Source organism: Aspergillus undulatus (assembly GCF_047715775.1).
Source record: "Aspergillus undulatus strain CBS 261.88 unplaced genomic scaffold BDV17scaffold_26, whole genome shotgun sequence".
NCBI classification, from domain to species: domain Eukaryota; kingdom Fungi; phylum Ascomycota; class Eurotiomycetes; order Eurotiales; family Aspergillaceae; genus Aspergillus; species Aspergillus undulatus.
This window is the reverse complement of record NW_027396630.1, coordinates 129,078-156,228: the sequence shown is the minus strand read 5'-3', so window position 1 is coordinate 156,228 and position 27,151 is coordinate 129,078. Positions and strand designations below refer to the sequence as shown.

Here is a 27,151-nt window from a genome sequence, read left to right as displayed (position 1 = left end):
AAGGCGCGACTCAGCTTTGAGTCCGGTTGCACCTGCCTTCGATATGGGCACTGCATTTCAGGAAGGAGCGAGTATGGGAAGACGGAAGTGGAAGGAGCGCCCAATATCCACGGATGATGGCCCAGTCCGGCCCTGAGGAAGGGATACCAGTATCACGAGGCGGGTTGCTATTGTGCTGCTCTTGGAGCAAATACGGGTCTTCGGGCAGTACGTGAATCAGTCAGAATTTTTTGAGCTTGCCAGTCAGTCTTCCATTGATCGACCTTAGCAGGGTCTCGGGTGAGTGCGCGCTTATGTAGCATATCGGTGGCTTACCGGTAGTATAGCTCAGGGATTGAGACCCTAACGATTGAACGAATATGAACGAATCAACGAGAAGATGGTCTATATACAATGATATTGAGTAGTCTATTCTATGCTATCGCTATAATCCAAATCCATGACGTATATTTACATGTAATCTATAATACAATGCATGCTCGCGACGCATCGACAGAAGTGCTGCCAGCGAGGTAGAGGCAGCCCGTTGATTGCCCGATGATTATGTACGCCCCTTTGAATCCTCCGAGTCCTTGGAGGAAGAGGTGGAAAGGGTGGCAGAGGTGCCTGGTTCTAGGCTTTGTAACCGTTCTTCAACCTGGCTCTATTGGCCGCTAGTGTTTCCTCGAGATGCTGCAGCTCAGGGGATTGTTCATCGACTAATTTTCCACGCCTCTCAAGCTTCTGAAGCTTCTTCAGCTTGTTCTTCGTTTCGAATTCCTGGCTTATCTCGTCTGCCGTCATGCCTACTTTTTCTCTTCTCGCTATGGCATTCTGTCGCCCGATCGCTTTCCTCTCGCTTCTGATTCTGGGCTCCTGCTCGCGTTTTCGTTTCGTCGTCATATCCAACAGGACGTTCAACTTGACGTCGTTTCTTGATTTCTCGCTCCTCCTCAGCTTCACCCGAAGGTCTTGTTTCTTTTGCCACATCTTTCGCCTCTCCTTCCTGGTTACCAATGGGGCATTCGCCTGGTCATTTTTAACTTCTGCTGCTGTTGTTGTCTCGATCTCCTGCAACCTCTTCTTCAGGTCTTCCCTATTCTGCCACTTCCTCCTAAGCTCGCTCTTTGCTCTCCGGTCTCGTTCTCGCCTTTCTTCATTGAATATGAGGTATTGAGAGTAGAATTCTTCGCCAACCTCACGAGCTATTTCGGTATCGCTCATGCGAAAAATCTTGAAGCGTGTTATGCAGAACACAAGCGTCCTTTGCGCCTCGGCTAATCGTTCAACGTGGGATAGAGGTGGCGAGGTTGGGATTGGAACGGGGTCGGCTTCTGTATCTGGGTCGACGTCTGTATCAGAGACGGAGTGCTGAGTCGGTGGTTCATCATTGAATCCCCCAGTAGAGGTTTCTGAATCCAAGTCATGTGATCCGAACTCCGGCTGTGTCTCCGTCTCTGCCTCAGCAATAAGAGCTTGATATTCCCGAACAGCCGCCTGGGTAAGAATTCTGAGCGTATTCGGATTTGGAAATACCATTTTTTTCTGGAGGTGGTAAAAGTATTGGGCATCGAAGTTCGGGTCACCCTTTTCGAAATCTCGTTCGGCTTTTTGTAAAAAGCGCGTGAGACCACCTGGTACAAGACGACTGAGTTCTGGCGAGCTGTAGCTCACACAGAAGCGCTTATAAAGGTTTCTGGCGGCAAAGGTGCCATAAGTGTCGACAGTGGCAGCAAGAATAAGGTGGAAAGGAGGGGAAGGGATATAGGGAAGACGATGCATGGGAACGTGTTTGGTCTCCCAAGAAATAGTTTCGGCAATCTCATGGAGAGAAGTGGAGGGCAAATGGCGGAAAAGGCGCGTGAAGCTGACGACGGTGTGTGGTTGGAAACGAGGGTTGGTGCGTTTGCGCCACGGATTCTCGTGGAAGTCACCGCGCAAGATGCGATAGAGGACGTCCTTTGCTTCTGCCAGTTTCGATCCAATGTCGGGGATGTTGGGGTTCGATGAATCTAATGACTGTAGTAGCAGCAGCGTGTGGTCGAGGCGGATAATTTGCGCAGCTATGGCGGCGATGTTGCTATGCGACCAAGACTTGATGCGATTGTCACGAATATACGTGAGGATTGGTATGACCCGATCCCATTGATTCATCACGATGTGATAGTTGAGAAGCGCGCGGAGTGTATTGAGGGTGACAGGCGGTTTCAGTGAGCGCATTACTAGTTCGCCAAGTGTATCGTTCTTGGTAGCGGCCGCGAATCGCAAGAGTGACGGTGCCAGGGCCTGATCCGAGTACGCACTTGCGGGAACTGTAGACCCATCAATGTCATCCGATGCTAGCAGCCAGTCGCCGAACGCAAATGCTCGCGACGTAGTGATTAGATCAATCAAGTGAGCGAGCGTAACGTTAGACAATTGCGGAATAGAAGATTTCAAAGGCACCAGAACAGAACTGTCAAACGCTTCGGAGGGTTGAGTTGCGCAGCCACCTTGGGCTTGTGATGAGAAAAACTCGTCAACGCGTCGCAGTTTGCACGTATCTATAACGTCCTGCAACATGGCAAACAAGTTCAAGGCACTTCCGCAGAACCTTTGGACAGAGTGATTCTTCAAATTGTATTCCATCAATCCGGTAAAGGCAGCTGTGTCGTCGTAGAGTTGTGACGGCTTGACTTCCGCCAGCACTTCCTCTTCAACCGAATAAATTGAACTGCTCCACGGCGGGACAACGTGAGGCGTCAGTTTCAGAAGCTCATCAAACGTCTGGGGATCGGCCTCAGGATTCAGTCCGTTGGTTTCCAACACACGTATAGTGTACCAGTTGATGGCTCTCGTTGTCGGCAGATACTTGGAGTCGGATGGTGGAGAGGGAAGTTCGATGGCGAATTTGAGGTTATCAAATTGGCGGAAAAGTTCAGCAACTGATACTCCCCCAACTCCCTCCCTGGAGCTCATTCCCAAGTACACTAGGTTGGGCAAGTTGCCCAACAACGCTGCTACGACCTCGGCACTGATCGTTCGCCTGCCTATCCCGTGAAAAATGCATGGGGCTTCAGTACGTTTCAGCGGTTCAGGCGCCCCACTGGCCGAATCTGGTGAAGGCCAAGTTGAAATCTCTCGATTAAGTTTGGTATTGCGCAATGCTTCTTCGTTTCGCAGGAGAGGTTCCCAGCTCTGAAACTTCCAACCTTTGCGTCCCTTCAACAAATTGGCCAGCCAGATTCCTTCATTGATATGCCCGTGCTCCACGCAGCACCAAAGAATAAACTCCAGCCAAATCTCATGCCCGAGCTCTTTGATGCCGATCTTAGCCGGAAGAAATGGAGCATCCTGGCCGGCAGCAGCCGCTTTCGCTGCCGATTCCGCTTCGTATACCAGCCATGCAGCATCGGATAGGTTATCCATGATGTGGGAGTACAAAAGATGCATTCCCGGTGGCCGAAATATAGCCTGTTGACTGCCGGGTGTAGCATATTGGTAAACGCGCTCAGACACAAGACCAGAATGGTGAAGGCGCGCAAGGATACGATACACAACTGACATAGCCAACTTGGATTTGGCGGGAGACGTGTCTGCGGCGTATAGAACAATGGCCCCTAAAGACTTCCAGACTTCACCCATGACCAGCATATGATAATCCCGAGAATAAGGCCTGTATGTAGATGCATCCAGTCTAGTTGAACCGGTTGCTCTCATATTGCGCGGTGGCTGCGGGGGAGAGTTGAGATCCTGATCCGTGAGCTGATCAAGCGAAAGCTGCGAGCTTCGAGCCCAGTCATCTATAGCCCCGCGTTGATGAGGAAAAGCCTCCTCAAGCGCTTCCACCGCATCTAGCAATCTGTTGAGTATATTATGCACCTTCGACCAGTCATTCAATTTGAACCCAAGATGAGCTAAAAGGTCCCTATTCAGCTCCGTCCGGGCGAGACTTATTTGAAGCGCCAAGTCGACGACGCTTGCAAACGACTCCCGAGTTATTCCAGGCGATGCTTTTTGGTTTGGATGTGTCGCTGTATCCTTCGAGCTGGGAGGCAGCAGCTCCTCCAGCAAGGATATCCAGGGCTTCACTTTTTTCCCTTGCCATTCTGGAACGAGTCGTGGTGGAGTCCCGAGACGACCAAGACGCTTCAAGAACTCACTATCCAAACCCCTACGTCTCGCGCCGATGGAATACTGATTGTTCCATTGTAGCCTCCAGCCGGTACGGAAAACTGCTGGCGAGGAGGGGACTGCGGCGAGTGAAGGGTGCAAGGAAGACCTGCGGCGCAGACACAGCAAGCGAGCTGAATACAGGCACTTTGTCATGACACGACGGAGGGGATTAGGGCGAACGCAAGTGATCCAGATCTCGGTGTCGCCGTCGGAGTGAAGCTCTGTTGCGCATGTCTAATAGTTGGCTGGGCACTGCATTCCGGGGCGGCTTGCAAAAGGTGAAAATCCAGGAATCAGAATTAAGTCTGATTGACGAGCAAGTTGCGTAACAAAGGAAGGGCTTGCGAAGGCCGGAGTGTCGCAATCATGAAGCTCTTCTTACTGGCAAATTCAAGATTCCGAGTCTCGATCTCTGGGACTTTTTCTGGCCTGCAGGGACAGTGCTGAGTCAACAATAGCCCAACCAATCAGCCGCCCGTACTTCTCCGGTAGCCTGCCTCAGGCTAACACATTCTACTTCGAAGACGAAGTAAACAGCACTGAAGTTCATGCGAAAGAGCAGTTCTGTGTTTATTTACACTTCAGAATATTTGAATCCGCAATATCCATCCAAGTAGCACCAGCGAAATCATTCTTCAATTGAACCGGAAAGCCCCCAACCCGTTGTAATCCTCCACTGCGCGATCTTCCCACCATTCGCCGGTCATATTGTCTTCGGCTGTTCGACTCTCTGCCATAAGACTAGGTTGAATGGAAGGGTAAAGTAGTGTTGGTGTTATTGTTGCTCTTCTGACCGTGTCCGGCGCCGTCGGTGGCTTAAGTCGGACTTGAATTCGCACCCTGCGGTGATTGTCTTCTGTGACCCAGGGGGTCTTTGTCTGTTCGTCAGCCTTTCATTAAGAAGCAGTGAAGCTGTAATCCAGTGGATGAAGGTAAACACACGTTTCGAGCAGTAGCGGCTACCGCTCAGGGCCCAGCTATCACAGCAAAGGTGCACGCATTTGAAAGCAATTCTGGTTGCAAATAAGGTAGATAGAATTCTAGTAAAAGTGGAAATGAGACTCGCTAGATGCTTGCTTGGTTTGGTTTCAAATGGAGAGGAAACAAGCTGTGTGCAGGATTTGGGCAGCGCTGGTACATGCTTGATCCCCGGATTGATGTGTTATGACTATCTGAAAGTCCTGGCTCTGCTGTAGAATGAGAGAATATCGACCGTGCCTGCATACCTACCTAGTGGGCATCTGAGCCTACTTCATCAAACCTTACGAGCTCGACACCAACACATACGTCTATGCTTGACTCAAAAAGAGGAAAATCAGTGCAGTGGACTGGCCGGCTTTAGCCTTATTTCAAGTGTAAGTATCAACATAAAACCCCCAACAAGCCCACCCGCCCATTCAGTGACTAGCGTCTGTCCACGGTCGATTCCACCATCACCTCACCACGACCCTAAGCATCCAAGAAACAGAATGGCCATAAACTAGAACCTAGTGAGTGGAAAACCAGCACTGCATCAGAACAATCACGAGACATCGCACCACCACCCAGATAACAACGCACTAGGTTTCCATATAGAAACGGCTCTAGTCCTCCATCTCCATCTCCTCCATAGGCGTCATCTGGCGCGGATGCATCCTCTCAAACTCATCCTTAACTTGAACATCGCGCTTCATGTCTTCCTCAGCCTCAGCACTGGGTCTCGGGAGGAACGGCAGCGTAGTCGGGATCTGGGGAACCGGTATGCAGGACGGGAGCGTGGTTGGGATGGTGAAAGAAGGAATGGAGATGGAGGGGAGGGACGGAAGGGAGGGAAGGGAGGGCATTGCTTGCTATTGAGTGAGATTGTTTATTAGTTGCTAGCTAAGACGTAATGTAAAGGCGAAAAAGAACGGGGTATGAGGCGCGACATACGATGGTCACGTCGGCCATGGCGTTGCCCAGGAAGAGGGCTGCGGTGGCGCCGAGGATGGTGGAGGTCTTCATGTTGTTGGATGTAGGGTCTCGAGGAGTATGCTAGATCAAGTAGGGAGGACTCGTGATGAGATGTAGAGGTCGGGTGGCCGGTCGAAGTCGCTTTTTATACCTGGTCTTGAAGGCCGAGGCGCATGTCTTCAAGCCCTTGTCGACTAGGGTCATCAAAGCCTAGAACATGGCAAGGAAAAAAGCCGAAGGCCATTAGAGGAGGACAATCACAGTCATAGCCATGCGCCCCATCGCGGTGACGGTGTATAACCCAGGCTAGGCTGCCGACTGGGTGGGCGTTCTCAGACGTGCCTCACCAAGTGATTGGGATGATTGGCACGGGGGATCAAGGGTGTAATTCGGCCACTGCCGAAATTGGGTAAAGGTGAGCATGGGATTGAGCATGTGGACATAGAACTGGACGATATGCTGTTCTTGATATTGCAACTCCAATGACCTGACAGAAAGTATATCCAAATGAAAACACATAACAAAACTCAAACAGAGATGGTATCAGACTGTCCGTAATCCCCATAAACAAATCATAGAAGCATATAGGCGTTCAATAAGAATAGAGAAGGAAGGCTCAGGCACATGAAAAGAAATTCCCGTCCGCAAGAACAACACTATAGCGCCAAACGATACCCAGATGCTAATACTCCGATCTATATCATATGTTGCCGACAAATAGAGAGTAAAGTGCCCGACTACCAGGATTATGGCCCATTTCAAGCCAGCGCTCTCGTGATTCCGCAGGGAACTCGTGAACAACAAAGTCTGGCACGGAATGATGCTCATTGAAGGCTGAGCTTTGATGAATTTGGCTCTTTTCGGGTTCTACCAGCACCGGTTGTATTCGGATTAATGACTGGTAGGCCGACTGACATTCTCATGGGTAGAAATAGTGCCAGCAGCTCAAGAAGTGGCAGGTTGTAGTTTGCCCTGTCGGTCTCAAAGCTCTTCAGTAGACATAGGCACGTCGTCGCTCGTCTGCATGTCGCCGCCCAGCTCCTGTTCCACTTCGTCCACGACAAAGTTTTCATAATCCTCCAAGCCCTTCTGCACGTGGACTTTGAAGCGGATAACGTCGTTCAACATGCTTTCAACGTTGGTGTGCAGCTCTTCCCGGAGCGCATTGGCCCGGAGGGTGAGTTGTTCGTATTCGATATTGGTGTTCATTTCGCGTTGCTCCATCAGCTGAACACTTTCGCTCATGGTGGCTCGCATCTTGGCAAGTTCTTTCTCCATCTTCTCGATTTGAGCATCCGAGGCGAGTTTTTGGGTCGTTGTGACTTCCTTAAGCCGTTCAAACTCTTCCTCCGCTGTGCGTCGCTTATGTTCCAGGGCTTCAACCTCGCTTCGCTTTTCATCCATGGCCTCCTTGATATTGTCCAACAGATTTCGCCTCTCCAAGTCTGCATCGATTCCACGCTTCCGGCGCTCGTTGATATCTTTCCGAAGTGCCTGTAGATTGCTACGAACCATGCCCCGGAGGTCCAGGTTCAATAAGTGTGCTGGATGATATCCGGTGAAAGGTTCAGCGAGGAGTCTGTCGGCTTCCGGAGAGATCCTGCTGGGCATGCCGCCAACCTGGGATGCGGAGAAGCTACGTTCATTCACGTTCAAGCCAAGCTCATAATCCTGTCCATTGGCGTTCACCGCGGTCGATGGGATTATACTCGTCTGGTATCCAAGTGTGTTGTAGGCTTTGACGAGCTCCTCCAGGTCTTCAAGTTTGGCGCTTGCTTCAGCTTCTTTGGCCATCACCCGTGCATGCGTCTCTTCGAGGCGATTGACGGTATCATCAAGACTCTTCTGAAGGCGGTCTCGCTCGGTGTTCATGCGATCAATATCTTGAATTGTCAAGCCTTGCTGATCGACACTGGCCTGGAGACTCGCCCGTTCCTCTTCGGCGGCCTGCAATTCCGATTCGGTCTTCTTAATCTCCTCCTCCAAGAAATTGTTGCGAGTCTCATACTTCTCGATCTTGCCTTGCACATTCTGAATGTAGTCTTCGAACTTTCTCTTGTCGTCCTCAAGAATCCTGAACTGCTTGTCAAGTTTCGCCATATCGGGAGCATTCTTCTCCAGCTCTTCAAGTTGATCGCGTAGTGAACGGTTCTCGGCATCCAATACCTCCATCTCCTGAACGTACTTCTCGTTGCCTCTCTCGAATTCCTGGGCCATAAGCTCAATGTGCGGGACGAGCCTCTGGCCGGCAGCATCGTCGTCTTCCTCTTCTCCACCCTGTAGCCAGTCATGGTAGGCGCCTGTGAGGAAACGGAAGATGATTCGATCTCCTGAAACATCAACTCCCATTTCTGCGCATGCTTCGTCATAGTCTCCCAAGACGTATCGGTCCATCATTTGCGCCAATTCCATCAGCCAGTGAAGCATTCCCAGGAACGTCGGCCAGTTTTGGCCACCAACAGCTGCTATCTGGGATTTGGTAATGCCCTTTTCGTATGGGTAACGTAGCTGCTTCAAGATTGGCGGTACCTCCGCATCCATGGCTTTCTGAAACCGATATCCTGGGTCAATGCGATGATATAGCCACTGGAAGATGTAGTTGAAGTCCTTTTGAGTTGGTGACCGAAGAGTATTTTGGCCCAGTGAATGCTTCATCTCAAGCTCGAAGTTATTATGTGTTAGGTACTCCAAGAGCTCCTGCGCTATCCGAGCTTGAAAAGACCTATCTCGAAGGGGCCGCGGATCTCTGGGAACGCCAGCGGCCGAAGGAACTTGCGTGAAAAATGATTGGTGGCCCATGGCACCACCCGTTGAAGGTCGCGAAAACACACTGCTTCTTCTTTGGAGGCTCTGAGAGGCCGAGTTGGAGGAAAGCGAGCCGGGAGCGAAGCTCGGGCGCCCAGCGCTTGCTCCATGGAAGACATTGCTCGAGACAGAGCGCCTTACAGATGAGAGTCCGGGATCCGCGCCAAATCCTGCCGACGATGACCGGAAGATTGGCTGCTGTGGTCGACCGACAGAGTTCATCAGCGACATCCGTGTGTGTTGCGAAGTGAACGGTGCGTTCTGAAATCCGATTGAGCTCGTGCGTTTCAGGGCCGACGAGGGCTGTGGGAGTGAAGAGTAGTTTTGAACGCTCCCCAAGGTCTGTAAAGGGTTGAATTAGTCTAGTTAATTTGCAAGAGTTCATCGTCGAGAGAAATTGGTCTTGGACTTACCTCGCGGTGGGGGCGCTTTATGCTGAACAGTCCTGTGTCTTGCGACATGGTGGATTAGGAAACTGCGACCGCAGTATATCAAAAACTGAATGAATAATCAAGAACACAGAAAGTTAGAAGTCAATCGGAGCAAAACACAGGCGCTCTTGAATGAGCGATCCCCCAAAATTGGCTGAGGGCCAGATGGTGATGCGGAAAAGAAGCGATGGCGGCGGTAAATAATCGCAGATATGTAAACAAAAAGAGCCCCCCGTCTGCCACTTTGAATAGAAACGGCAGGCGGTAGGAGGTAATCGGAACATCTGTTCTGCCGGGAGGACGAGAGATAGCGGCACGTGATTCTGGGGAAGTCTCCGCGGTGTTACCGCGCCGTAATTAAACGCCATCGTTACGGGAAGACGTCCCGAGGTTCATCGCTTTCGGTGCCGATGCGTCGTCGGCCGCTCACTCCTGCTTCCTCTCTACCTCCTCTCCTTGTCCATTCTCTCCTCCAATCTATGCACCTACTTTCGTGCGATCAAGAAGCAGTTGCAGGATAATTCATCATGGTTCGCGAGGAGCTGATCTCCTCTGCTGTAAGTCTCGCGCTTTCCAGCCCCGTCATAATGCGAAATGCGGAGCTAACCTGACGGATGCTTTCCAGGTGACATGTGCGTGATGTGATTTCTTGTCGGATTATAGCATACTGACTTCTTTTACTTGGACAGTCCTGCAGGATCCTTCTGTGGCCTCGGCTCCAATCGAAAAGAGGATATCTTTCTTACAGTCGAAGAACCTGACAAAAGAGGAAATCGATGTAGCTCTCGCCCGTGCGGGCGAGGACCCGTCAGTGGCAGCAGCAACGTCGTCATCAGCGCAAGGATACCAATCGCCGCCACAACAAGTCGTTTACCGACCTCCCCCGCCCCCACCACAAGGGTATGGCTATCCTCCATATGCGCAGTGGCAACCTCCGCCAGAGTGAGTTGGAACCGTCTTCTCAGCAGAGAGCCGCCGAGGAGGAGTTGACTGATCCGAATATCTAGGCCTCCGAAACGGGACTGGCGTGATTGGTTTATAATGGCTACAGTTATGGGAGGGGTTGGTTATGGGCTCTACTTTGTAGCGAAGGTAGGCTTGCTCGCGCCTTATACATCTCAGCGTCTAACAGATTTAGCGATACATCACGCCCCTAATTGCGCCCCCTACGCCGCCACAACTGGAACAAGACAAACAAAACGTTGATGAACAGTTCTCTCGCGCTTTTGCTTTGATTGAGCAGCTCTCGGCAGATACCGCCGCCCTTAAATCGGCTGAAGAGACACGCACTGAGAAGCTTGATGCCACTTTGCGAGACGTTGAAACTCTGGTCGCCGATTTGAAGACCACCTCCCGACGACGTGACGATGAGACTCGCCGTATCAATGACGAAGTCAATGCATTGAAAGACGCTATTCCGAAGGCGCTTGAGGGCGCCCGAGAGGGCAACGAGAACCGCCTGCGTGAACTCGGGACTGAATTGAAGAGCTTGAAGACGCTTTTGAGCAACAGACTTGGCGGTGGTGCTTCGCCCTCTCCGGTTACCGCGAGATTGCCCGAAACGACAGTCCCCAGCACATCTGAGTCCACCCCATCCTCCCCTGCTCCCGCTGCCAACGGGACCACACCCGCACCCTCCCAGGCTGAAGGTTCATCGGGAGCCGCACAGTCCCCAAGTACCAACGCTACCAACCCTCTATCGCGTTTCAGCAAATCTCCCTCGATTCCCGCATGGCAGTTGGCCGCTGCCAACCGCAACAAGCCCGCATCGCCTTCCACTCCTGCCTCTGGTGTAAACTCTACCACCGACCAGTCGAATGCGCCCGCTAGTTAATTTCCTTACCTAAGGACTTGGTTCGACTCGTGTAGAGTTCATTTGTGTACTTCTTATACTTTCCGAACGTATGTTAGTTCAGCATCATGACGGGGTTATCAATTTAATGGCGAAAAGAGCTTCATCTCATCATCGACCTGAATACTATCCGAATGTTATTCTCTGTATAAGACAATTCACTTCGAAGGTTCAGTAGTAACTAAAGACGATAAGCATGTGAAAATGCACCCACAGGGGATCGGAGTTGATCTCCAATTCTTGGCATCTCCGGTCTTTCCTGCGCTTTCGACTCCGATTCTCTTTCACCTTGTGTACGCTCACTGAGGCAGACAGACTCAGATTTCAGGCAAATCCAGGAACAGGCCACAAATAACCTTAACCGGCTGCAAGTAATAGCAAAACGAGAGGGAAGCGAAAGAGCCATCATGCCGCCAACTGCCTCCCCACGCCGAAGATCTGCCTCCCCCTCACGCGCTCGCTCGCGATCTCCAACAAGATCCCACGAAAAGAGCAGGCACCGCCATGAAGATGATCATGATCGCGAGCGCGACCATGGCCGCCGCCGTAGACACCGACGTGAGCACTCTCACTCGAATCGCCGCGACCGCGACCGCCGCACCGAGCCCGAAACTCGAATTGCGATAGCTCTCCCCTTCCAAGCGCGGGAGCTCCGGAAACGTGATCTGGAGATATATGAGGCCATGTTTGCGATGTACCTTGATATTCAAAAGGGGAAGATTCTCGAGGATATGGATGAGGAGGAGGTGAGGGGACGGTGGAAGAGTTTCGTGGGGAAATGGTAAGATGAGCGGTGTTCTTTATGCAGGCGTTCTTTCTGCGCTTGGTTTTGGTAGTGTGGACTGACATATTAGGAACCGTGGTGAACTGGCGGAGGGTTGGTATGACCCTGCTACGTTGGAGAAGGCGCGAAGTGCCGATGTACCTGCGCCTGCGGCGAGGGATTCGCATAGAGATGTGGGAAGAGAAAGTCAGCAGCACATAGTGCCCAGCGCAGGAGATAATGACGAGGATGTAGGGGAAGATGATGACGACGAATACGGTCCTATGCCTTTATCAAGCCGAGGTGGCGGGCGAGCCCCTGGCCCGGCAATACCGAATATGCAGGATCTAGAATTGAAAAGAGGTAGGGTTTCTACAACACCCTGCTACAGCCCTAATCATGACTAACGATTACCAGAAACCGCCATAGAAGACGCCATCGCAGACCGACATGACGCGCGCCAACAACACCGTGCAGAAGTCTGCTCCCACAAGTCTTCGCTCCGCCATATGGAAGACGAAGTCGCACCGCGCGCGGAACCAGGTACACACGAGCGCCGTATGGAGAAGCGTCGTGAAGCTGCAGCGTCAAATAAGGCTTTTGCGGAGGCGCGCCGGGGCGGTTCGCCTACCGAAGCGTTGCCTGATGACGAACTCATGGGCTCCGGGGGAAATGATCTGAACGCTATAAAGAATGCAAAAGCGAGGGAGGAGAGGAGGAAGAATGAAAGGGAGATTAAGAGGGAGGAGATTCTCAGAGCGAGGGCTGCAGAGCGGGAGGAGAGAGTTAGACAGTATCGTGAGAAAGAGGAGGAGACGATAGGGTGGTTGAAAACGCTGGCCAAGCAGCGGTTTGGTTGAAGTATCTTCCTGTGAGAAAAGTAATTTCGAGGGAGAAATATGTTCAGGACAAGGACAATACATTAGTCGACCAAGAATCGATCTATCTATAACTTTTAGGATCCCTACCACCCATATATCTATATTAAACCCTCCACAGCCGCAACGCCTTCATACCAGGTACTGAATCTAAATCAAACCTTCCTCCCAAGATCCAACTCAGCGACCAACCTCATCCCATCTACCTCATTCCCCTTCTTCTCCTGCCCACCAAAGAACCCATCAACCGCAACCCCAACGACACCCCCAAACAACCCCCCCACAACAACCTCCCTAAGCTCCTCCCCCGTCTGCCCAAAGTCCGGAAACGCATTAACCTCCAACAACCATACTTCCCCATTCTCATCAACCAGAAAGTCCACCCCAAATACCTCAAACGCATTCGGCACCGTCTGGAAATGGATCAACATGCCCCGTGCTGCGGCGGTGAAGAGCTCGCCCGTTACAGCGCAGATTTGCTCGTAGATGGATTCTTTCCAGGTAGAGGGGAGGTGTGCGTTTGGTGGGAGCGTTGAAGGGAGAGACCAGAATCGGCGCACGGTTTCGGATTCGGGGAGGGATTTGTCTTGGAAGCAAGTGTTTGTCAGGTGGCGGGTTAGGTCTGCTATGGGGTCTTCTTCTTCTCGTGTCTGTGAAGGAGAAACGTAGGGTTTTGACGCGAAGAGAGCGAGCATCTCCTTGAAGACGTAGACCTTCAGGGACCCCGTCGCGAGGACGTACGCCCGGATGTGGAACTTGCGATTGTCGGAGGAGGGGAGCAGTAATGGAGGGTCGATGTAGGGCTGCGCGATGAAGTGGCGGAGCTGGGAGGTTACCACGCCACTTTTGGCGTTTTCCGTATCTCCATTCTCTTCCTCTTCCTCTTCTTCCTCGTCAGAATCAACCTCCCACTCCTCAAAGATCTCCCTCAGCTGGTCCTCGCTATTGAACAGCCGAATCCCCTGCCCCCGATCACTCATTCCCGGTTTTAGAATCCACCATTCCTTCTCGTTGTCCGGCAAGGATTCATTCTTCTCTAGGCTCTCGCGGAGCTCGTAAGCCTCGAGGAGCGCATCGTCTAGGAACTCGGCGTAGTCGAGCTCAAAGTCAACGGATGGCTTGACGTGCTTGGCGAGCACGCTCTCCGGGTGCTTGGTCACCCAGTTAGCAACGGTGTTGGAGAGGTAGTGTTTCCGGATTAGGGCCTTGCGGATGATATACGCGTTTGTGAGGGACGTAGTCGGGTTCATCATGGCGTGCTCGAAGTCCAGGCGTTCGTACTCGCGGTATTGGAAGACCGGGGAGGATTTGGACGGTAGGTCTGATATTGAGGAAATGCGACGGTGCCGGGGTCCAATGCGGGACTTGAGTGCTTGCTCGACGAGTTCCTGGACGTAGGGGTCGTCGCAATCCACTATGGAATATAGGGCATCATCATTATCCGAACTCGATCTACGCGATATAGAACTATCAGACCACCGCTGTCCAGATAATGTAGGCTAGGGCTAGGGGAGAGGTTTGCTAGACGAATCCACAGACAGAACGTAACAGTCGCTTGATATATGTAAAGAAAGCGCAAGGCATATGTTCTAAGCGGTCGTCTAGACAGGAACTGCTCGCCGAATCCACTCACAGCTTGATCTCTCCTTTGATACCGGGCGTATGCATGAAGTTGGCCTTGAGCGGGGTAACACTGTATATATGTGAGGATACATGTCCATGGTAGGTGTAAATTTTTTACGGGTCAAGTGGACATACCTCGTCATTCCCTCCTTGACAGTCCAGCCGTCATTTCCAGGACTACTTTCCTCTACACTCCGATAGACGTCCGTAAACTTAGGAGCCCAGACAAAGTGCTTGTGAGGGATGCGCGACCTCTTTCCAGACTCGACCCTGACATTCGCAGTAGGATCTTCACCCAACTTCTCCTCCTGGTCTCGCAACGTCTGCTCCCGCTGGTCGGGGTTCTCAAATGGTACTTCAGCGTCAACCGCATCAAAGCAGCTCCCGGACGACCACCGATTGTCAAGCATCTCAGTATACATGACCTTGCTCTCACTAACCCCAGGCTCCAGCGGGACATTGACACTGTAAAGATCAACGCCCTCGTCCCAGTTCTTCGCAAGGTGCTCAATGACCCTAACCGAGTGCTTCGATGCCTCTGCGATAATAACGGGATCATGATTTCGTGAGCTAAAAGCGTAAGACAGGGCAATTGAGCGTTTCCCGCAAGCAGCACCCTCCATAGCCGCGCCGATCGTCCCACTCGACATGGCAAAGAGCGCGGTGGTGTTGCGTCCGTAGTTTGGTCCAGAAACCACCAGGTCGACGGGGCCGCGGTCCTGGAAGTAGTGATAGAGACCTATCTGTATGCAGCTGGCGGGGGTTGAGTTTATGAGAATCCACTCGTCGCCATCGGGGTCGTTGGCCCCGCGGGGGTACTCGTGGGTTGTGCCATCGTCTTTATGCAGTGTTCCGGGACGGAAGTAGGTCGGTTTTACGGCGGCACCAATCAAGTGGGCTTTACCGATCCATGATCGCTGTTGGTGAGGCAGGACTACTGAGACCGTGTGTCCTGCAGATTGTAGTGTGTGGACGAACGAATGAATGTATGGGGACGACTCGTTCGACGGAGGGCCGTCGTCGTTCGCGACCTACCAGGAAAGTTAGTGAGTCAAGGGCTAACTTGGCTGTCAGTAATAACTCACCAGAATATGCATTGAGTGTGGAATGATACGCGGAGGGAGATGGGTGAGAGGATGCAGGAGATAAAAAGTACGAAGAGACTGTGAGGGACACTACCTTCCCCGCCTGTTATCGATAACCGTCGGGTAGAAACAAGACACCACCAGGGCCTAGAATGGCATGATCTTGACAAATTGGAGACGAGCATTACTATTCTGTCCATTATTTCACATTACGATCTTAAATCATCCAGAGAGACAGCTACGACTCTTCCTCCTTGAATAACCGGTTCCGCCGCCGCTGCATACCGGAAGCCTCTGCGCTTTCTGTCGCAGTTCCAGCAGCCTCCGGCGGCATTGACTCGGGCGTCATTATCCTGTTTCTCCAGTCCACTTCTTGATCCAAATCATCTTCTGTATCCGACTCGGAATTTCTGTCCCCAGGCCCTGGCCTATACTCGGCCTCTGGGAGATTGACCTTCTCAGATGGCTCCTCCTTGATTGTCGGCTCATATTCACTCTCCTCTTCCTTAATCTTGTCCTCGTCCTCTTCCTTCTTCTTCACATCTGTATTGAACAAGCACGCAAGAGAAACCCAAGAGACGGTAAATGAGAACATAGACACCGACCAGAACATGAAGCTGAAGACGAAGAATGATGGTATCCTCCACTGGTACATAATCCACCTGTAACTCCGTTAGTTACGCACTCACTCGAACCTAATGACGTTTGAAGGATACACACCGTAGCCCAGTGAATCTTGTTCTAAACGTCACCTTCGCTGAATATACCTGCATAACCTGATGACTATGAAGCTCCAAGCGCAAGCTCTCAGGGACATTATGCGCCCCGCGCGAGAACTCAACCCCCTCCAGCATTTGCACCACGAGGCGCTCTGCTTCCCGCTTCCAACCTAGGACATATAGAGGCAGGAATGATACTTTCGAGGAGATGTCGATCAGGGGCGAGGCATAGGTCAGGATCGCCGAGCGACGCGAGTGCGAAATTGGCGGGGCGGTGATATTCTCGCCTGTTCGCGCAGAGGTCGAAGAATGCGATAAAAGGGTGAGATCTAGCATGAAGTTCCCGGTGGCTAGGTTTGAGGGTGTTCGGGGGAGTTCCAGTTCCACGTGCACATCGTACGGTTGGGATGAGATTAGGCCTGAATCGAGCGTCGCGGTTCCCCAGGGATCTCCATCTCTGTTTACATTATATAGATTAGTCGCACAGAGTCCCCTTTTCCACTGCGAACGAAGAGGACGAACCCAAACTGCAAATGAACAATGCGCTCCAGCCCGACCTGCGGAATGAAGTTGTAATAGAACACCCCGTATGCTAAAACCGACACGAATATCATGCAGATAGCGGTCGCAAAAAAAAGAAATGTACCCAAGTACGCCGTCAGGGCATTTTTCGAGACAAGGGGACGCAATCGCTCCAGCAGCGAGTTCTAAATGTTCAATGTTTGTCCGTTAGCTCAAGCTCAAGTAAAGGAATTGGTGGGAGTGATTACCATCCCCTTTGTCGCATATGAAGCGTCAGCATAGGTGCCCTCATCTGAAGAGTTATTCGAGTCCATAATGTCGCCCGTGAGGCCGTAAGGCAAGGCGTGATGGTGGTTGAATGGCAGAAGATGGAAGCTTGGGCTTGAGCTTGGCCGTGGCCGAGACAATGTACGTCACTGCCGCCGATAAGACCTCGAGAGCTCCCCTCCAGTTCATCCGTGCGACAATGCACGAAAAATTACTAGGAAGTACCACGAGGGAATGAATGTATAGTTTATTTATATAGAAATTCCATTGAAACTCCAAGCATGAACACCCAATTCCATTATAATGCAGATCAGAACTCATTAAGACCATGTTTTATAGCTTATCGTTACAGGCCACCACACAGGCTGTAGCAATGGTAAGACACCAAGAGAAAAGAAGGTAAGAGATGAACGAAAAGCAAAATATAAGCTTGGAATATGCTGCCACGTCCTAGTATGCGTATCCCTCCCAGTAACCCAGCCGAGAAATGATGGCAAATAGAGAAGAAACATCAAGAAATGAGCAAGACGGGTTTCATGTCATAATCCCATCATTATGCTCCATGTTTAGGCAGTTCATGTCATGAGCGGCGTTATATAACACCGGAAGAGTAGATAGATACTTCGAGAGGATATCGTCGTATCTTTTAGGTCATTGCCCGGGGGCTTTGTTGTTGGATGTGTTGTAGGAGAGCATCGAATAGACGGCCGATCTGAAAGTCGCACATTAGTTAACTATTTTGAGCAGATATAGAAGGTATACTCACCTCAGGCGCAGCCTGAATGAAAGGGAGATGGAAAAAGGCATAGCTTCCATTCTGGAGCAACTCCTGGAGGGTGATGATGAGCCCCCAAGGATGAGGACGGTGGACGATAAGTCGTTCCAGGAGCACGCGGATGATCTGTTGGCGAATGTCTGACTCGTCTTGCTCCGTGTAGTCTGTACCGAAGAGGCGCAGGATAGCAAAACTGAAGAAGTAGGTATGGCTGTTGGGGTAGCGAAGCTGGTTTGCCATTGCGCTCAAAAGGTAGTAGCGGGCCTCAGGACGCAGAGACTTTGCGAGCTTCTCGAGCAATGCCGAGTGAGGCGAGCTCTCGAATGCCGCGCGAGTACTGCCCTTTGTTGCATTAACAGAGACTGCACCCTGGCCGACATATAGCGCCAAGGCATTGAGCAACATAACATTAACATTGATTGGAGTGTTGAAAAGGCCCGATTCAGGGCTTTCCGGGCCATAGATGACATCGCGAATCTGCTGGATAGCTGCGTCTGAAGCGTTACCGCTTTGAAGGGCACTGTCGATAACGCCTTTGATGCCGGCACGTTGCAAAGGACCGGCGGTGTCGCCTGCAATCCTTGGTGCCTCTCGCATCTCCTCCAGGCGTTCGACTTTGAGGCCTTCTCGGAAAGGGTCAGGGAGCTTTTGGAAGGAAGATGGATAGGCGCTCAGGACCAAGTTGCGAAGCTGCGCACAGTGGGCAGGGATGACGTTACAGAATTGGAAGTGGTTCTCGGCGACGAACTCGGGGAAATCGTGGTGCAGGATCAACAGAATGCGAAGCACGCCCTTGTATATGTCCTTGGCGACGAGAGAGATGTTCGCCGGCTTCAGCTGCTCGCCGATGTAAGACAGCTGGGCTTGCATAATCTCGCAATATGGCTTCCAGCCGGCCCGATCCGGCATGTTCAACATGCTAGACATGAAGAACCGATGCGAGACCAACGAAAACCAGCCGTAAACGAACGTAGGATAATACTTAGGTTGAAGAGATAGCAGCTTATTGGCCAGCGTAAACATCATCTCCTGATGCTGGTCGTTATGCTGAAGACCGCTCATTGAGTACTCGCACAGTATGCTTGAGAACAGCCTGAAGAAGACTCGCTGGTTGAACGCCTCTCCTCTCATCACCTGGTGGTGGTTCAACACAAGGACCAGGACAGAAAGGATTGAATTGAAGTAGGCGGATTTGCTGGTCTTCACGGAACCGGTACCCTCACCCTGGAACTTGACGAGTAAGACGACCAGCTTGGCAAGAGCGTCAATGTAGAGGAAAGCCTCGTCGAAGCTACCGCTGGGGTTCTGAGACTCGTGCTCAAACATGGCAACTGAGATGTCTATGCTCAGACGGAAGAAGAGCGCAGAGTCTTCTTGATTGGCCATCACTTGGCGCTGGTACATATCTTTCAAGAAAGAATAGTATGTGCGATCGACAGCGCCGGGTGCCTTGTAGATTCCAATCCACTCGGTGAAGATGTATTCCATCTGATCCCGTTTTGAGCGAGCCTTATCGGAGAGGAGTGGGTTTACAACCTCAGGGATACCGGATTCCCGCAACTTCCTGATGATTTCGTTGGCTGGCGCAAGGCTTGAATCATCCGCGAGCCATTTGCTCATCGCCTCAAGACTGCCAGAGAAATCAGATCTCAAAGCAGAAGGTTCCTCGTTGAACATGATTTGGTCCATCAGGTCGGCCAAGACGTCCAAAGCAGCAGTATTCTTCTGAAGGATGAGCCTTGTCAAGATCATATCGACGCGGCGAATATCTAAAAGTCCGGCATCTATGAGGGCCACAGTCACGGGAACGTTGAACATATGCTCATCATCCACTTCAGATAGAACAGTCCAGGTATAGCGGGCGACTATCGCAGACATATCACACAACTTCGCCAGCAGGTGCACAAGTACCTCAATTTCTAAGGTGCCTTGAGTCTGTGAGTAGAGGCTGTTGCATGCCTTAAGTGCTGTCAAACGAGCCACCTCTTCGCCGTTGGGTGACGTTACGATAGAGTGCAAGGCTTGATTGTACTCTTGAAGAACATTGCTGTCCCGACCCAGATCTTTCACGTGCTGCTCAGTGGTGTTGCGAGCCGTCTGTTGAAGGTCGGAAACAAGGCTTTCCACTCTGTCACGCGGGTTCTGCGTTTCAAGGAAGCCATTAAGTTGAGAAGAGGTTCCTGCCAGGGCGGACTGCTGTAGGCGAGCATCTTGCTGCGGCTGTGGTGTTCTGTGAGGAACAGCAGGCTGCTCTGCTGGAGTCGAAAGATTGGGGATCGCTGGATATGGTTCTTGAAGAACGTCTGGAAGTTGTCGGCCAGAATCGGTGGAGACGTTCTGAGCGTGGGTTGTGCCTGGGCCGCGAGATTGGCGGGCAAACTCTTCGTATATTGCCAGCTGTTCCTTGTTCAAACCGCCTGGAGTTTGGCGGTAGGGCTCCGGAATAAATAGTCCCCATCGGCTCATGGACGGATCGATGAACGCTTCACTAGGACGAGCCGCCCGATGGCGCCTACGAGCTTCCAGTTGTTGCTCGATAACCTTCTCAATCTCGGGGAGTGACTTATCCTCCGCTGCCTTCTCGACTATGCCACAAGCAGCGTCAAGATTGTCATTGACGCACATCAGAATAAGTCCTTCCGGCATTGGCTGCTCCGAATATTCTTGCTGAATCATCCGGATATAGTTGGTCATGCTGACTTTCAAGGGTTCTTTGCACGTTACCAGAGCCAGGCTGCCCGCAAGCTGCCTGACCATGTTACCAGCTGCGTGTCGGAACTTCTCCTCATCGGGCTCCATGGCAAAGTCTTTTGACACCAGTTGGACAGTAGAAATCGAGGCGATCGTAACGGACCTTTCTACAACAGGGGTAATGATCTCGGCAATCGCGCGCTCCACAGCGGTGTGCACAATCTGTCGAAGAATATTGGGGTCAACCATGCTGCTTGCAGACGATGGTAGGACCAGGATCTTATCCAAGCTGGGAAGTGTTGACATGATAGCGGCGGGAGACAGTCTTTCATTGCGCATGTTCTGGGCAAGATTGTTGAGCGTCATGTCCTCGAACGCTTCCAGGCCATCAGGAATGTTTGCTGTTGATAACGCGTCCTCAATGTTTGCTGTACGGTCACGGATAATGACGGAAGGCTCGATGGTTTTGTGGTCAAGCTCAAGGTCTTTGCACAGAACCTCGATCTCAAACTTGAGGTTAAGCTTCAGCTCCGCAAAGTGATAGAGTTCCATTAGCAGCGCGATGATATCCATTAGCCAGGGGTTTGGGGGTCTGAAGACGGTAGACCGAGTAGCCTGAACCAGTACTTTGCAGGTGAATGGGATCACAATCGTCAGTCGCTGGCTATCGTATCCCTCCAGAAGAAGCCCCTTGAAATAAATGTTCTTGTGCTTAATCGGCTTATCCTTGGCAATAGTCAAAGATCCAAGCCAAGACCCCAGATTCTTCAGGTGACTCCTCTCCGTTGAGGAACCCAGTGTGGCTTCGGAGTTAAGCAGTCTTGATGTGCTAGCGTATGTCTCCCTGAGGACCTCAACCCACAGCACCTTGTCGTCAATGCGGTCCAGAAGGTCAAGGTATAGTTGTTGAAAATTCGGCTGCAGCTTAGCACGCTCCTCCACTAGATATGAAGCGAACCATTGATGATGCGGGTCTTCAAGAACTTCCGTCAGGTCCTTCAGCTTCTCATCAATGTTTTGCTCCGATACATTGTTCAGCACGAACAGTATCTTGTCCTGGACTTCTTCATCCGGTTCTTCATAAAGCTCCGGGCGAAGAGGAGGATCGACTTGGATGGAAACAAATTTGCGATTCTCACCATCCGGTACCGCAGGCTCGTCGACATTGCCATTCGTGATGGAAGCTCCAGCAGTACTATCCTGCCGTCCGTTGTCATCCCGGGCCTGATTGCCTTGGTCACGCAAAACTTCCTCTGCCTTCTGGAAAATCGGCGTGCCCTGGAGACTAGGGATCTGAAGCAGCAAATGACAGAAGCCAGCCCATTCCGGAAGACGATTGATCAACTGCTCGATAGCTTCGACGCCGAACTTGTACATTGGGTCGTGCACGTCGTGTTCCCGTACCGCTTCAAGTATCATGCCGAGACCAACTTTCAACGTAATGCCGTCGACGAGACGGAAATTGATGATGCCGCCGAACATCACAGCAGTCTTTGTCAGTGCCTCTAATGGGTACTCGTGGTAGCAGTGGTATTCATCAATGAGTCCGTGGACCATGCACGCGAACAGATCCTGCTCCAAAGGCTCACGAGAGGACTTATATCGCCTCATGAGCTCCAGGATTTCTCTCAACGAAAGCTCCTCATGGTACATTTTGCCGAACAGTTCTTGCATCTTCTTATCAACCGGTTCGGGCAATGAATTGCCATTTTCGCCATTTGCATCAATAATATCGTCGAATCCCTCGCCGTAGTTGATCAACCGAGGATAAGTTTGGATACAATGGCGCTGCACCGGGGTAAGATTTTCGCGGTCTCCGACAAATTCCTCTAAAACAGACAGTAAGGTATAGACTGTTTTGACGGATAGGGCTACCATCTGCGGCGCGGGTTGTTCCCTCCTTTGAACATGGAGGTCGTCGTCCGCCTTCAGAGTAAGGAACTTGGACAGTAGTTCGCCCATATTCAAGAGACCTTTGGAAGCGGCATTGCGAACCCACTGCTCGAGATCAAAGGAGCCTTTGCGGTGAGCAAGGCAGGCAAGATCCATAGCGAGACCATTGGTATATCCAAGAAGATAATCCAACCAGTTGTGCTCAATCGCTTGTTCGTAGATAGCTGCGGTCGTAAGTGGATTGCGCGTAAACATCGCAAAGAGTTGTTCCGCCATAAACTGCTTGTCCTGACGCCAGGCGCCGTGGAGACCAAGCTGATGCCCTGCCTCTTGCTTCATGATAAAGACGTGTAGGGTCTGGAGGATGAAAGTCTGTTGAACGCTGGTCCATGGCTGGGGGAAAGTGAGAGCTGAGCACAAAAAGACGGGAAGCTCATGCTGCACGATTTGTGCAATAAGTGGTTCTGCGGCCACCCATTCCGACTGTGAGAACAAGGCTAAATCGAATAGGGCTTTCATGGCATCCATAGACCTGAGGGGCGACTTTGCAGCACGTTCGCCTTGCAAACGGACAGGTTCGGGACCTTCAGAGAAGAAATCAGGAGGAAAGGTGGCACGGAGATTAGGTATTGAAGTAACGTCAGTTCGTGATTTGACGAACGCAGTCAAGAATGCCCTTTGGGTGCCGCGATGCTCCCAGTCGCCACCCCAAAGCTTCTGGATGTCCAATGTTGGATCCTCCACGGCTATGGGTAAGAGTGCCTCATATAACCTCGTGAACTGTCCTTTATCGAGCTTCAGTCCCCGGCGGTCAAAATTGCGAAAGACGAGCGGCCATTTGATTTGTTTGTCCCCATAGTGGGACCGAACAGCACCAAGATAGGTCTCTAAGGAATATTCGCGCCAATACTGCGAAAGAACCAGGAAGAGAAGGACAGCTGCGATGTGTTCTTCACTCCAACTGTCTGGTCCAGCCGTGGCAACAATCTCGTTCACAGCATCAAAGCTGGAAGTTGCTCTTGGTCCTTTGGAATGTAGTAACCGTACTAGCGTAGAATGTGGGTTGACGAAATTGACCATCTGCAAGGCGGATTCAACTTCAATAGGAGTCTCCGTGTTCAGCCTCTGGTATCGGTACTTCACAGCCTCCTGCAGTTGATCCTTCATCTCGGCGCTGAAGTTCCGAGGCGGATATAATAGGAAACGTTCCATTGTAATGCCGATGAAGGAGTTATTGAAGTCTTTCGATACATCCGAGGGGTTCGCCAGGCTCTGTAGGAAGGGATTGACCGAGTTCGCAAGGATGGCATCAGCTAGGCGAAGCATGTTAGATACCTGACCTCATTTAACCTCACATGGGCAGCTTACCTTTGACACGCAGGTCCGGCTTATTAGCAGTCTTGAAAGTCAAAGCTAAAGCGACCTTGACTATGGGATCAAGCTTGAAATGATCCAGGAAAGTAGAAAGGTCAAAGTCACGGAAGATGTCGCCCTCTGACGCATCGACAGTCTCCGCTATTTTCTGGGCTTGCTCTATATCCTGTGAAACCTTTTGCATTTCCTGGACCAAGAGTGGATAGTTCCCTGCATTTTCCACGGATTTGTTCAGACCCGGAAAGATTTGAGGGGCATTGCCTGTGAGAAGGCGTCGGAAATACTTCGAGAAGACCTCCATTCCGTTCGACTCAACGAGCTACAAGTGATCAGCATCATCCGGCCGGTAGTAGAAGAAGACATGAACTTACTTTGTGAATTTGGGCGGCTTTTGTCTCCCACTTTTCGCGGCCCTCTTTCTCCGTGATGGAATCTAACAATAGGAACACCTGGGCGATAGATATCTTCGCTAGTGATGACTGACTTCCGTGAGCCGCTGCGGACCCCGGTTTGTCGGAAGGAAATCCGGTCGGTGAATTCACGCTGGATAGCAGCGGAGAGAAGGTTGCGCCTCTGGAAAGACCCGTCCCGCCTCCACCTCCCCCGGAGCCTCCACCACCCGCGACGGAACCCGCTGCGGAAGCCAGATGTGACCCTGAAGATGGGGTATGAGCTCTGGCTTTGGGTGAAGAGAGAGATTGACCGGGCAGTGGCTGGGGTTGCTGCGAGCCAGATTGATAGGGAGCGAAGGGACCTGGTGTGGAGGCTGGTGAGGGTATGCCCCGGCCAAGTGGATGACCCCTTGAGGAGCTCAAGACGGCGGAGAACGAGGATGTGAGAGGGGATGAAGTTGAGAACCCGGGGCCAGGGCTGTTCGTCTGAAGTGACCCGCGGGCGGAAGCAGAGGGGTTGGAGAGGTTGGTCGCAAGCGGTGTTAGCCCCCGACGAACACTCGACTGCGAGACGGGCGGACCCCAGGGAGACTGCTGTGACCGCGTAGGCCTGGTCAAAGAAGACTTATCGGTGCCAGAAGCAGATTGGGAGGAAGGGGGAGGGGGAGGGAAGGTCATCTAGGAGACGCGATCATTTGATCTGTAGTTGGCGAAATTTTGTGTGTGAAGATAATAGTCAAAAAGATGAACCCAAAGTAATTGCCAAATGAGCGGTTCTTGCAAGAAGGCGGAATCTTGCTGTGGGAAGAGGAGAGACCGAGACCGAGGGCAATGAGAGGATGTGTTGCTTTGTGGCAAAGAAGTTCGGAAGTCTCAATGACGGGCAGAGAAAGCGAGACGGAGAGCCTCGAGGCGGTGGGCAGATGCCTGAGAATTAAGGTTAGCAGCCCTCTGGTTGTCGCTCGACGACGACAAGCGTTATCGATAGCAAACGAACCGGCAGAGCTGCTGGGTTAGTTTCCTACGAGACTTGAACGACGAGTCCAGTGCTGCAGGGCCTAGGCATCATCCTTATGCTTGTGGATAAGGAATCCAACTATTACTTCGATTGCATGTCGCACGTGATGGTCTGGAGCTTGCTACCACGTGACTGCGATGCTTCAACGACAAACAGGACAAACATCCGTCTCTTATCGCTGCATCGCATCTGTGGAGGGCCAGGTCAAGCTTCGCCTCATACAACTTTTCGCTCCAACACCATCTGAAATCTAAGGCTTGACCCCCAATCCGAACATCCTAACACTATTCTCCCACGCAGCCCGCGCGACCTCCTCAACTCCAACTCCTTTCAGACCCGCAACTACCATCGCAACCCTCCCAATAGTACAGCTTTCATTCCTTCCTTTCACCATCTCCCCTGCTCGAAACTTGCCATTTTTCCTACTACCGGGAAGCGGTTTTGCTCCCACCAAATAATTCTTAATCTTGTCATCGCTTTCCTGAATCTCACACCATGGCGCATCTGTCTCCAGCTGTAATCTCTCTAATTGAATAGACTGAACCATCTCGAGCTGCTCGTCTGTGCGGAAGCAAACGCCGTTGACGCTGATGTCGAACCCAAGGGCAAGCAGTTCCTGCATTTCATCTTTGGTGCCGGCGAAAGAGTGCACAAGACCTCGTCGTGGAAGGTCGGCAAGAAAAGGTTTGATGATGGAGATGAAATCCGCGCAAGAGTCCCGTACATGTAGGAATAAGGGCAGTTGAAGCTCGACTGCGAGGGCTAGTTGATCTCGAAAAGCGCGCTGCTGTGTGGGCTTGTCTGAGCGAGTGAGGTACTCATAATCTAGGCCTATCTCACCAAATGCCACAAGTGGCGACCCCGCCGCTGTAAGTTGCTCATCAAGAAGGGATTTGGCAAGCTCCCGAAGTTCCTGGAGGTACCGGCTGCCATTATTGTTGTCAGTATTGCTGACGCTCGTGTCTGCTCTCTTAGGCGAGGCGTATATCTCTCCGGCATGGTAGGGATGCACGCCGAGTGTCATGGTGCATGTTTCTGGAAATTGGCGGACGAGCTTGATGTTCTCGTGGGCTAGCGGGAGAGACATGGTCGTTAGCATGATCTTTTCGCAGCCATATTCCTTTGCCCGCTGTATGACGTGTGAAATATCGGGCTCATGGTAGGCTTTACCACGATAGATGCCCTTGAATTGATCCGCTGTAAATGTGACGGCGACCTGTTCAGTGTTAGTAGTTGTACTTGAGGGCCGATCGTCGAGAAAAGACTCACATCGGCGTAGCGAAGAGATAAATCCGATATTCTTGGTTCCGACATTGTGGTAAGGGTAGTCTATGTATTTCATGTAGTGGCTGAGGGCAGAGATTCGCTTGTTGGAATCATTTCCAGTGCCGAGTCGGCCCCAGTCCGGGTCTCTCTCCACAAACTAACATGGCACTGTCGTTTGCCGCTACTATCCGAACAAGTACATACACATCAGGGGCCATATTGAAAGTCCGAAGGCATAACAGTGCAGAAGCTCTTATAATCTCCCAGAACGTGTGGCTATGGCTTTTTACTGTGATCCGTTTTCTCTGCCAGTAAATCCAAAATCACAGATCGCCTCGGCATGATATATAGTTCGAGATCACTGTGTTGATGGGCAATTGAGCTATCGGAGAGGCTGTTAACATGCTACTAGAAGTCGCCCGACGAGGAACGATTGCACTTGTTGTAGCCCAAGCTAGATAGCAATGGCCAGGACGAAGCCACGCTGCCAGGGAAATGTGCAGGACGCAAGGTGGATGCCGAGGCACGAAGCTGTGACCTATATGGCCATACCAGTACCAGACCCATATATCTTCTGAAGCAGTGAGTCTCGCCAAAATCGAGCCTAAAGATTGTCCGAAATCACTGGCAATAGCAATTAAGGATCTCGGAAAATAGATGACCTGAACGATAGAACCTTGGAAGGCGATTGGGCTAGTCTTGGCGGGGACAACGCAAGCGCTGGCAGTGGC

At 51.6% G+C, this 27,151-nt stretch overlaps 8 protein-coding genes across 8 annotated transcripts; 2 read left to right on the top strand and 6 right to left on the bottom strand.

Moving 5' to 3' along the window:
* Window positions 1-321: 321 nt before the first annotated feature.
* BDV17DRAFT_264181 (uncharacterized protein) lies at window positions 322-4,495 on the bottom strand. The gene has a single exon (XM_073757991.1). It carries the CDS (start codon window positions 4,285-4,287, stop codon window positions 613-615), a length of 3,675 nt encoding a protein of 1,224 aa, XP_073615255.1. The 5' UTR covers window positions 4,288-4,495; the 3' UTR covers window positions 322-612.
* Window positions 4,496-5,717: 1,222 nt separating this feature from the next.
* BDV17DRAFT_291635 (uncharacterized protein) lies at window positions 5,718-6,117 on the bottom strand (the record flags this gene model as incomplete). The annotated part of the gene is made up of 2 exons (XM_073762173.1): window positions 5,718-5,963; window positions 6,046-6,117. 2 exons carry the CDS (start codon window positions 6,115-6,117, stop codon window positions 5,718-5,720), a joined length of 318 nt encoding a protein of 105 aa, XP_073615254.1.
* A 3,616-nt stretch (window positions 6,118-9,733) lies between these two features.
* On the top strand, window positions 9,734-11,328 carry pex14 (putative peroxisomal membrane anchor protein (Pex14)). The gene is made up of 5 exons (XM_073765406.1): window positions 9,734-9,859; window positions 9,928-9,934; window positions 9,992-10,244; window positions 10,310-10,394; window positions 10,441-11,328. Exons 1-5 carry the CDS (start codon window positions 9,830-9,832, stop codon window positions 11,134-11,136), a joined length of 1,071 nt encoding a protein of 356 aa, XP_073615253.1. The 5' UTR covers window positions 9,734-9,829; the 3' UTR covers window positions 11,137-11,328.
* An 80-nt stretch (window positions 11,329-11,408) lies between these two features.
* Window positions 11,409-12,822, top strand: BDV17DRAFT_264171 (uncharacterized protein). Its single transcript, XM_073757989.1, has 3 exons — window positions 11,409-11,935; window positions 12,009-12,280; window positions 12,335-12,822. Exons 1-3 carry the CDS (start codon window positions 11,562-11,564, stop codon window positions 12,775-12,777), a joined length of 1,089 nt encoding a protein of 362 aa, XP_073615252.1. The 5' UTR covers window positions 11,409-11,561; the 3' UTR covers window positions 12,778-12,822.
* A 128-nt stretch (window positions 12,823-12,950) lies between these two features.
* On the bottom strand, window positions 12,951-15,604 carry BDV17DRAFT_298569 (putative acid phosphatase; the record flags this gene model as incomplete). Its single annotated transcript, XM_073763715.1, has 4 exons — window positions 15,504-15,604; window positions 14,554-15,449; window positions 14,429-14,488; window positions 12,951-14,247 (listed from the first exon to the last, which is right to left on the bottom strand). The coding sequence occupies exons 1-4, from the start codon at window positions 15,513-15,515 to the stop codon at window positions 12,951-12,953; spliced, it is 2,265 nt and encodes a 754-aa protein (XP_073615251.1). The 5' UTR covers window positions 15,516-15,604.
* Window position 15,605: 1 nt separating this feature from the next.
* BDV17DRAFT_96073 (seipin) lies at window positions 15,606-17,176 on the bottom strand. Its single transcript, XM_073765405.1, has 4 exons — window positions 16,993-17,176; window positions 16,745-16,929; window positions 16,224-16,679; window positions 15,606-16,165 (listed from the first exon to the last, which is right to left on the bottom strand). The coding sequence occupies exons 1-4, from the start codon at window positions 17,056-17,058 to the stop codon at window positions 15,742-15,744; spliced, it is 1,131 nt and encodes a 376-aa protein (XP_073615250.1). The 5' UTR covers window positions 17,059-17,176; the 3' UTR covers window positions 15,606-15,741.
* A 102-nt stretch (window positions 17,177-17,278) lies between these two features.
* Window positions 17,279-25,067, bottom strand: BDV17DRAFT_264164 (CCR4-NOT core subunit CDC39). Its single transcript, XM_073757988.1, has 4 exons — window positions 24,116-25,067; window positions 23,739-24,063; window positions 17,778-23,683; window positions 17,279-17,723 (listed from the first exon to the last, which is right to left on the bottom strand). The coding sequence occupies exons 1-4, from the start codon at window positions 24,812-24,814 to the stop codon at window positions 17,658-17,660; spliced, it is 6,996 nt and encodes a 2,331-aa protein (XP_073615249.1). The 5' UTR covers window positions 24,815-25,067; the 3' UTR covers window positions 17,279-17,657.
* Window positions 25,068-25,177: 110 nt separating this feature from the next.
* Window positions 25,178-27,142, bottom strand: BDV17DRAFT_264162 (TatD family hydrolase). The gene is made up of 2 exons (XM_073757987.1): window positions 26,424-27,142; window positions 25,178-26,370 (listed from the first exon to the last, which is right to left on the bottom strand). Exons 1-2 carry the CDS (start codon window positions 26,466-26,468, stop codon window positions 25,405-25,407), a joined length of 1,011 nt encoding a protein of 336 aa, XP_073615248.1. The 5' UTR covers window positions 26,469-27,142; the 3' UTR covers window positions 25,178-25,404.
* Window positions 27,143-27,151: the final 9 nt, after the last annotated feature.

Coding starts and splice junctions, on each gene's coding strand:
- BDV17DRAFT_264181 (XM_073757991.1), bottom strand. CDS start 4,287: ATGACAAAGTGCCTGTATTCAGCTCGCTTGCTGTGTCTGCGCCGCAGG.
- pex14 (XM_073765406.1), top strand. CDS start 9,830: ATGGTTCGCGAGGAGCTGATCTCCTCTGCT. Junction 10,245..10,309: donor CAGTGGCAACCTCCGCCAGA/GTGAGTTGGAAC, acceptor CCGAATATCTAG/GCCTCCGAAACGGGACTGGC. Junction 10,395..10,440: donor GGCTCTACTTTGTAGCGAAG/GTAGGCTTGCTC, acceptor TAACAGATTTAG/CGATACATCACGCCCCTAAT.
- BDV17DRAFT_264171 (XM_073757989.1), top strand. CDS start 11,562: ATGCCGCCAACTGCCTCCCCACGCCGAAGATCTGCCTCCCCCTCACGC. Junction 11,936..12,008: donor AAGAGTTTCGTGGGGAAATG/GTAAGATGAGCG, acceptor CTGACATATTAG/GAACCGTGGTGAACTGGCGG. Junction 12,281..12,334: donor GGATCTAGAATTGAAAAGAG/GTAGGGTTTCTA, acceptor AACGATTACCAG/AAACCGCCATAGAAGACGCC.
- BDV17DRAFT_96073 (XM_073765405.1), bottom strand. CDS start 17,058: ATGGACTCGAATAACTCTTCAGATGAGGGCACCTATGCTGACGCTTCA. Junction 16,930..16,992: donor CATATGCGACAAAGGGGATG/GTAATCACTCCC, acceptor TTGAACATTTAG/AACTCGCTGCTGGAGCGATT. Junction 16,680..16,744: donor ATTGTTCATTTGCAGTTTGG/GTTCGTCCTCTT, acceptor TAATGTAAACAG/AGATGGAGATCCCTGGGGAA.
- BDV17DRAFT_264164 (XM_073757988.1), bottom strand. CDS start 24,814: ATGACCTTCCCTCCCCCTCCCCCTTCCTCCCAATCTGCTTCTGGCACC. Junction 23,684..23,738: donor GCCGGACCTGCGTGTCAAAG/GTAAGCTGCCCA, acceptor TGCTTCGCCTAG/CTGATGCCATCCTTGCGAAC. Junction 17,724..17,777: donor TCATTCAGGCTGCGCCTGAG/GTGAGTATACCT, acceptor TGCGACTTTCAG/ATCGGCCGTCTATTCGATGC.
- BDV17DRAFT_264162 (XM_073757987.1), bottom strand. CDS start 26,468: ATGTCGGAACCAAGAATATCGGATTTATCTCTTCGCTACGCCGAT. Junction 26,371..26,423: donor TATCTCTTCGCTACGCCGAT/GTGAGTCTTTTC, acceptor AACACTGAACAG/GTCGCCGTCACATTTACAGC.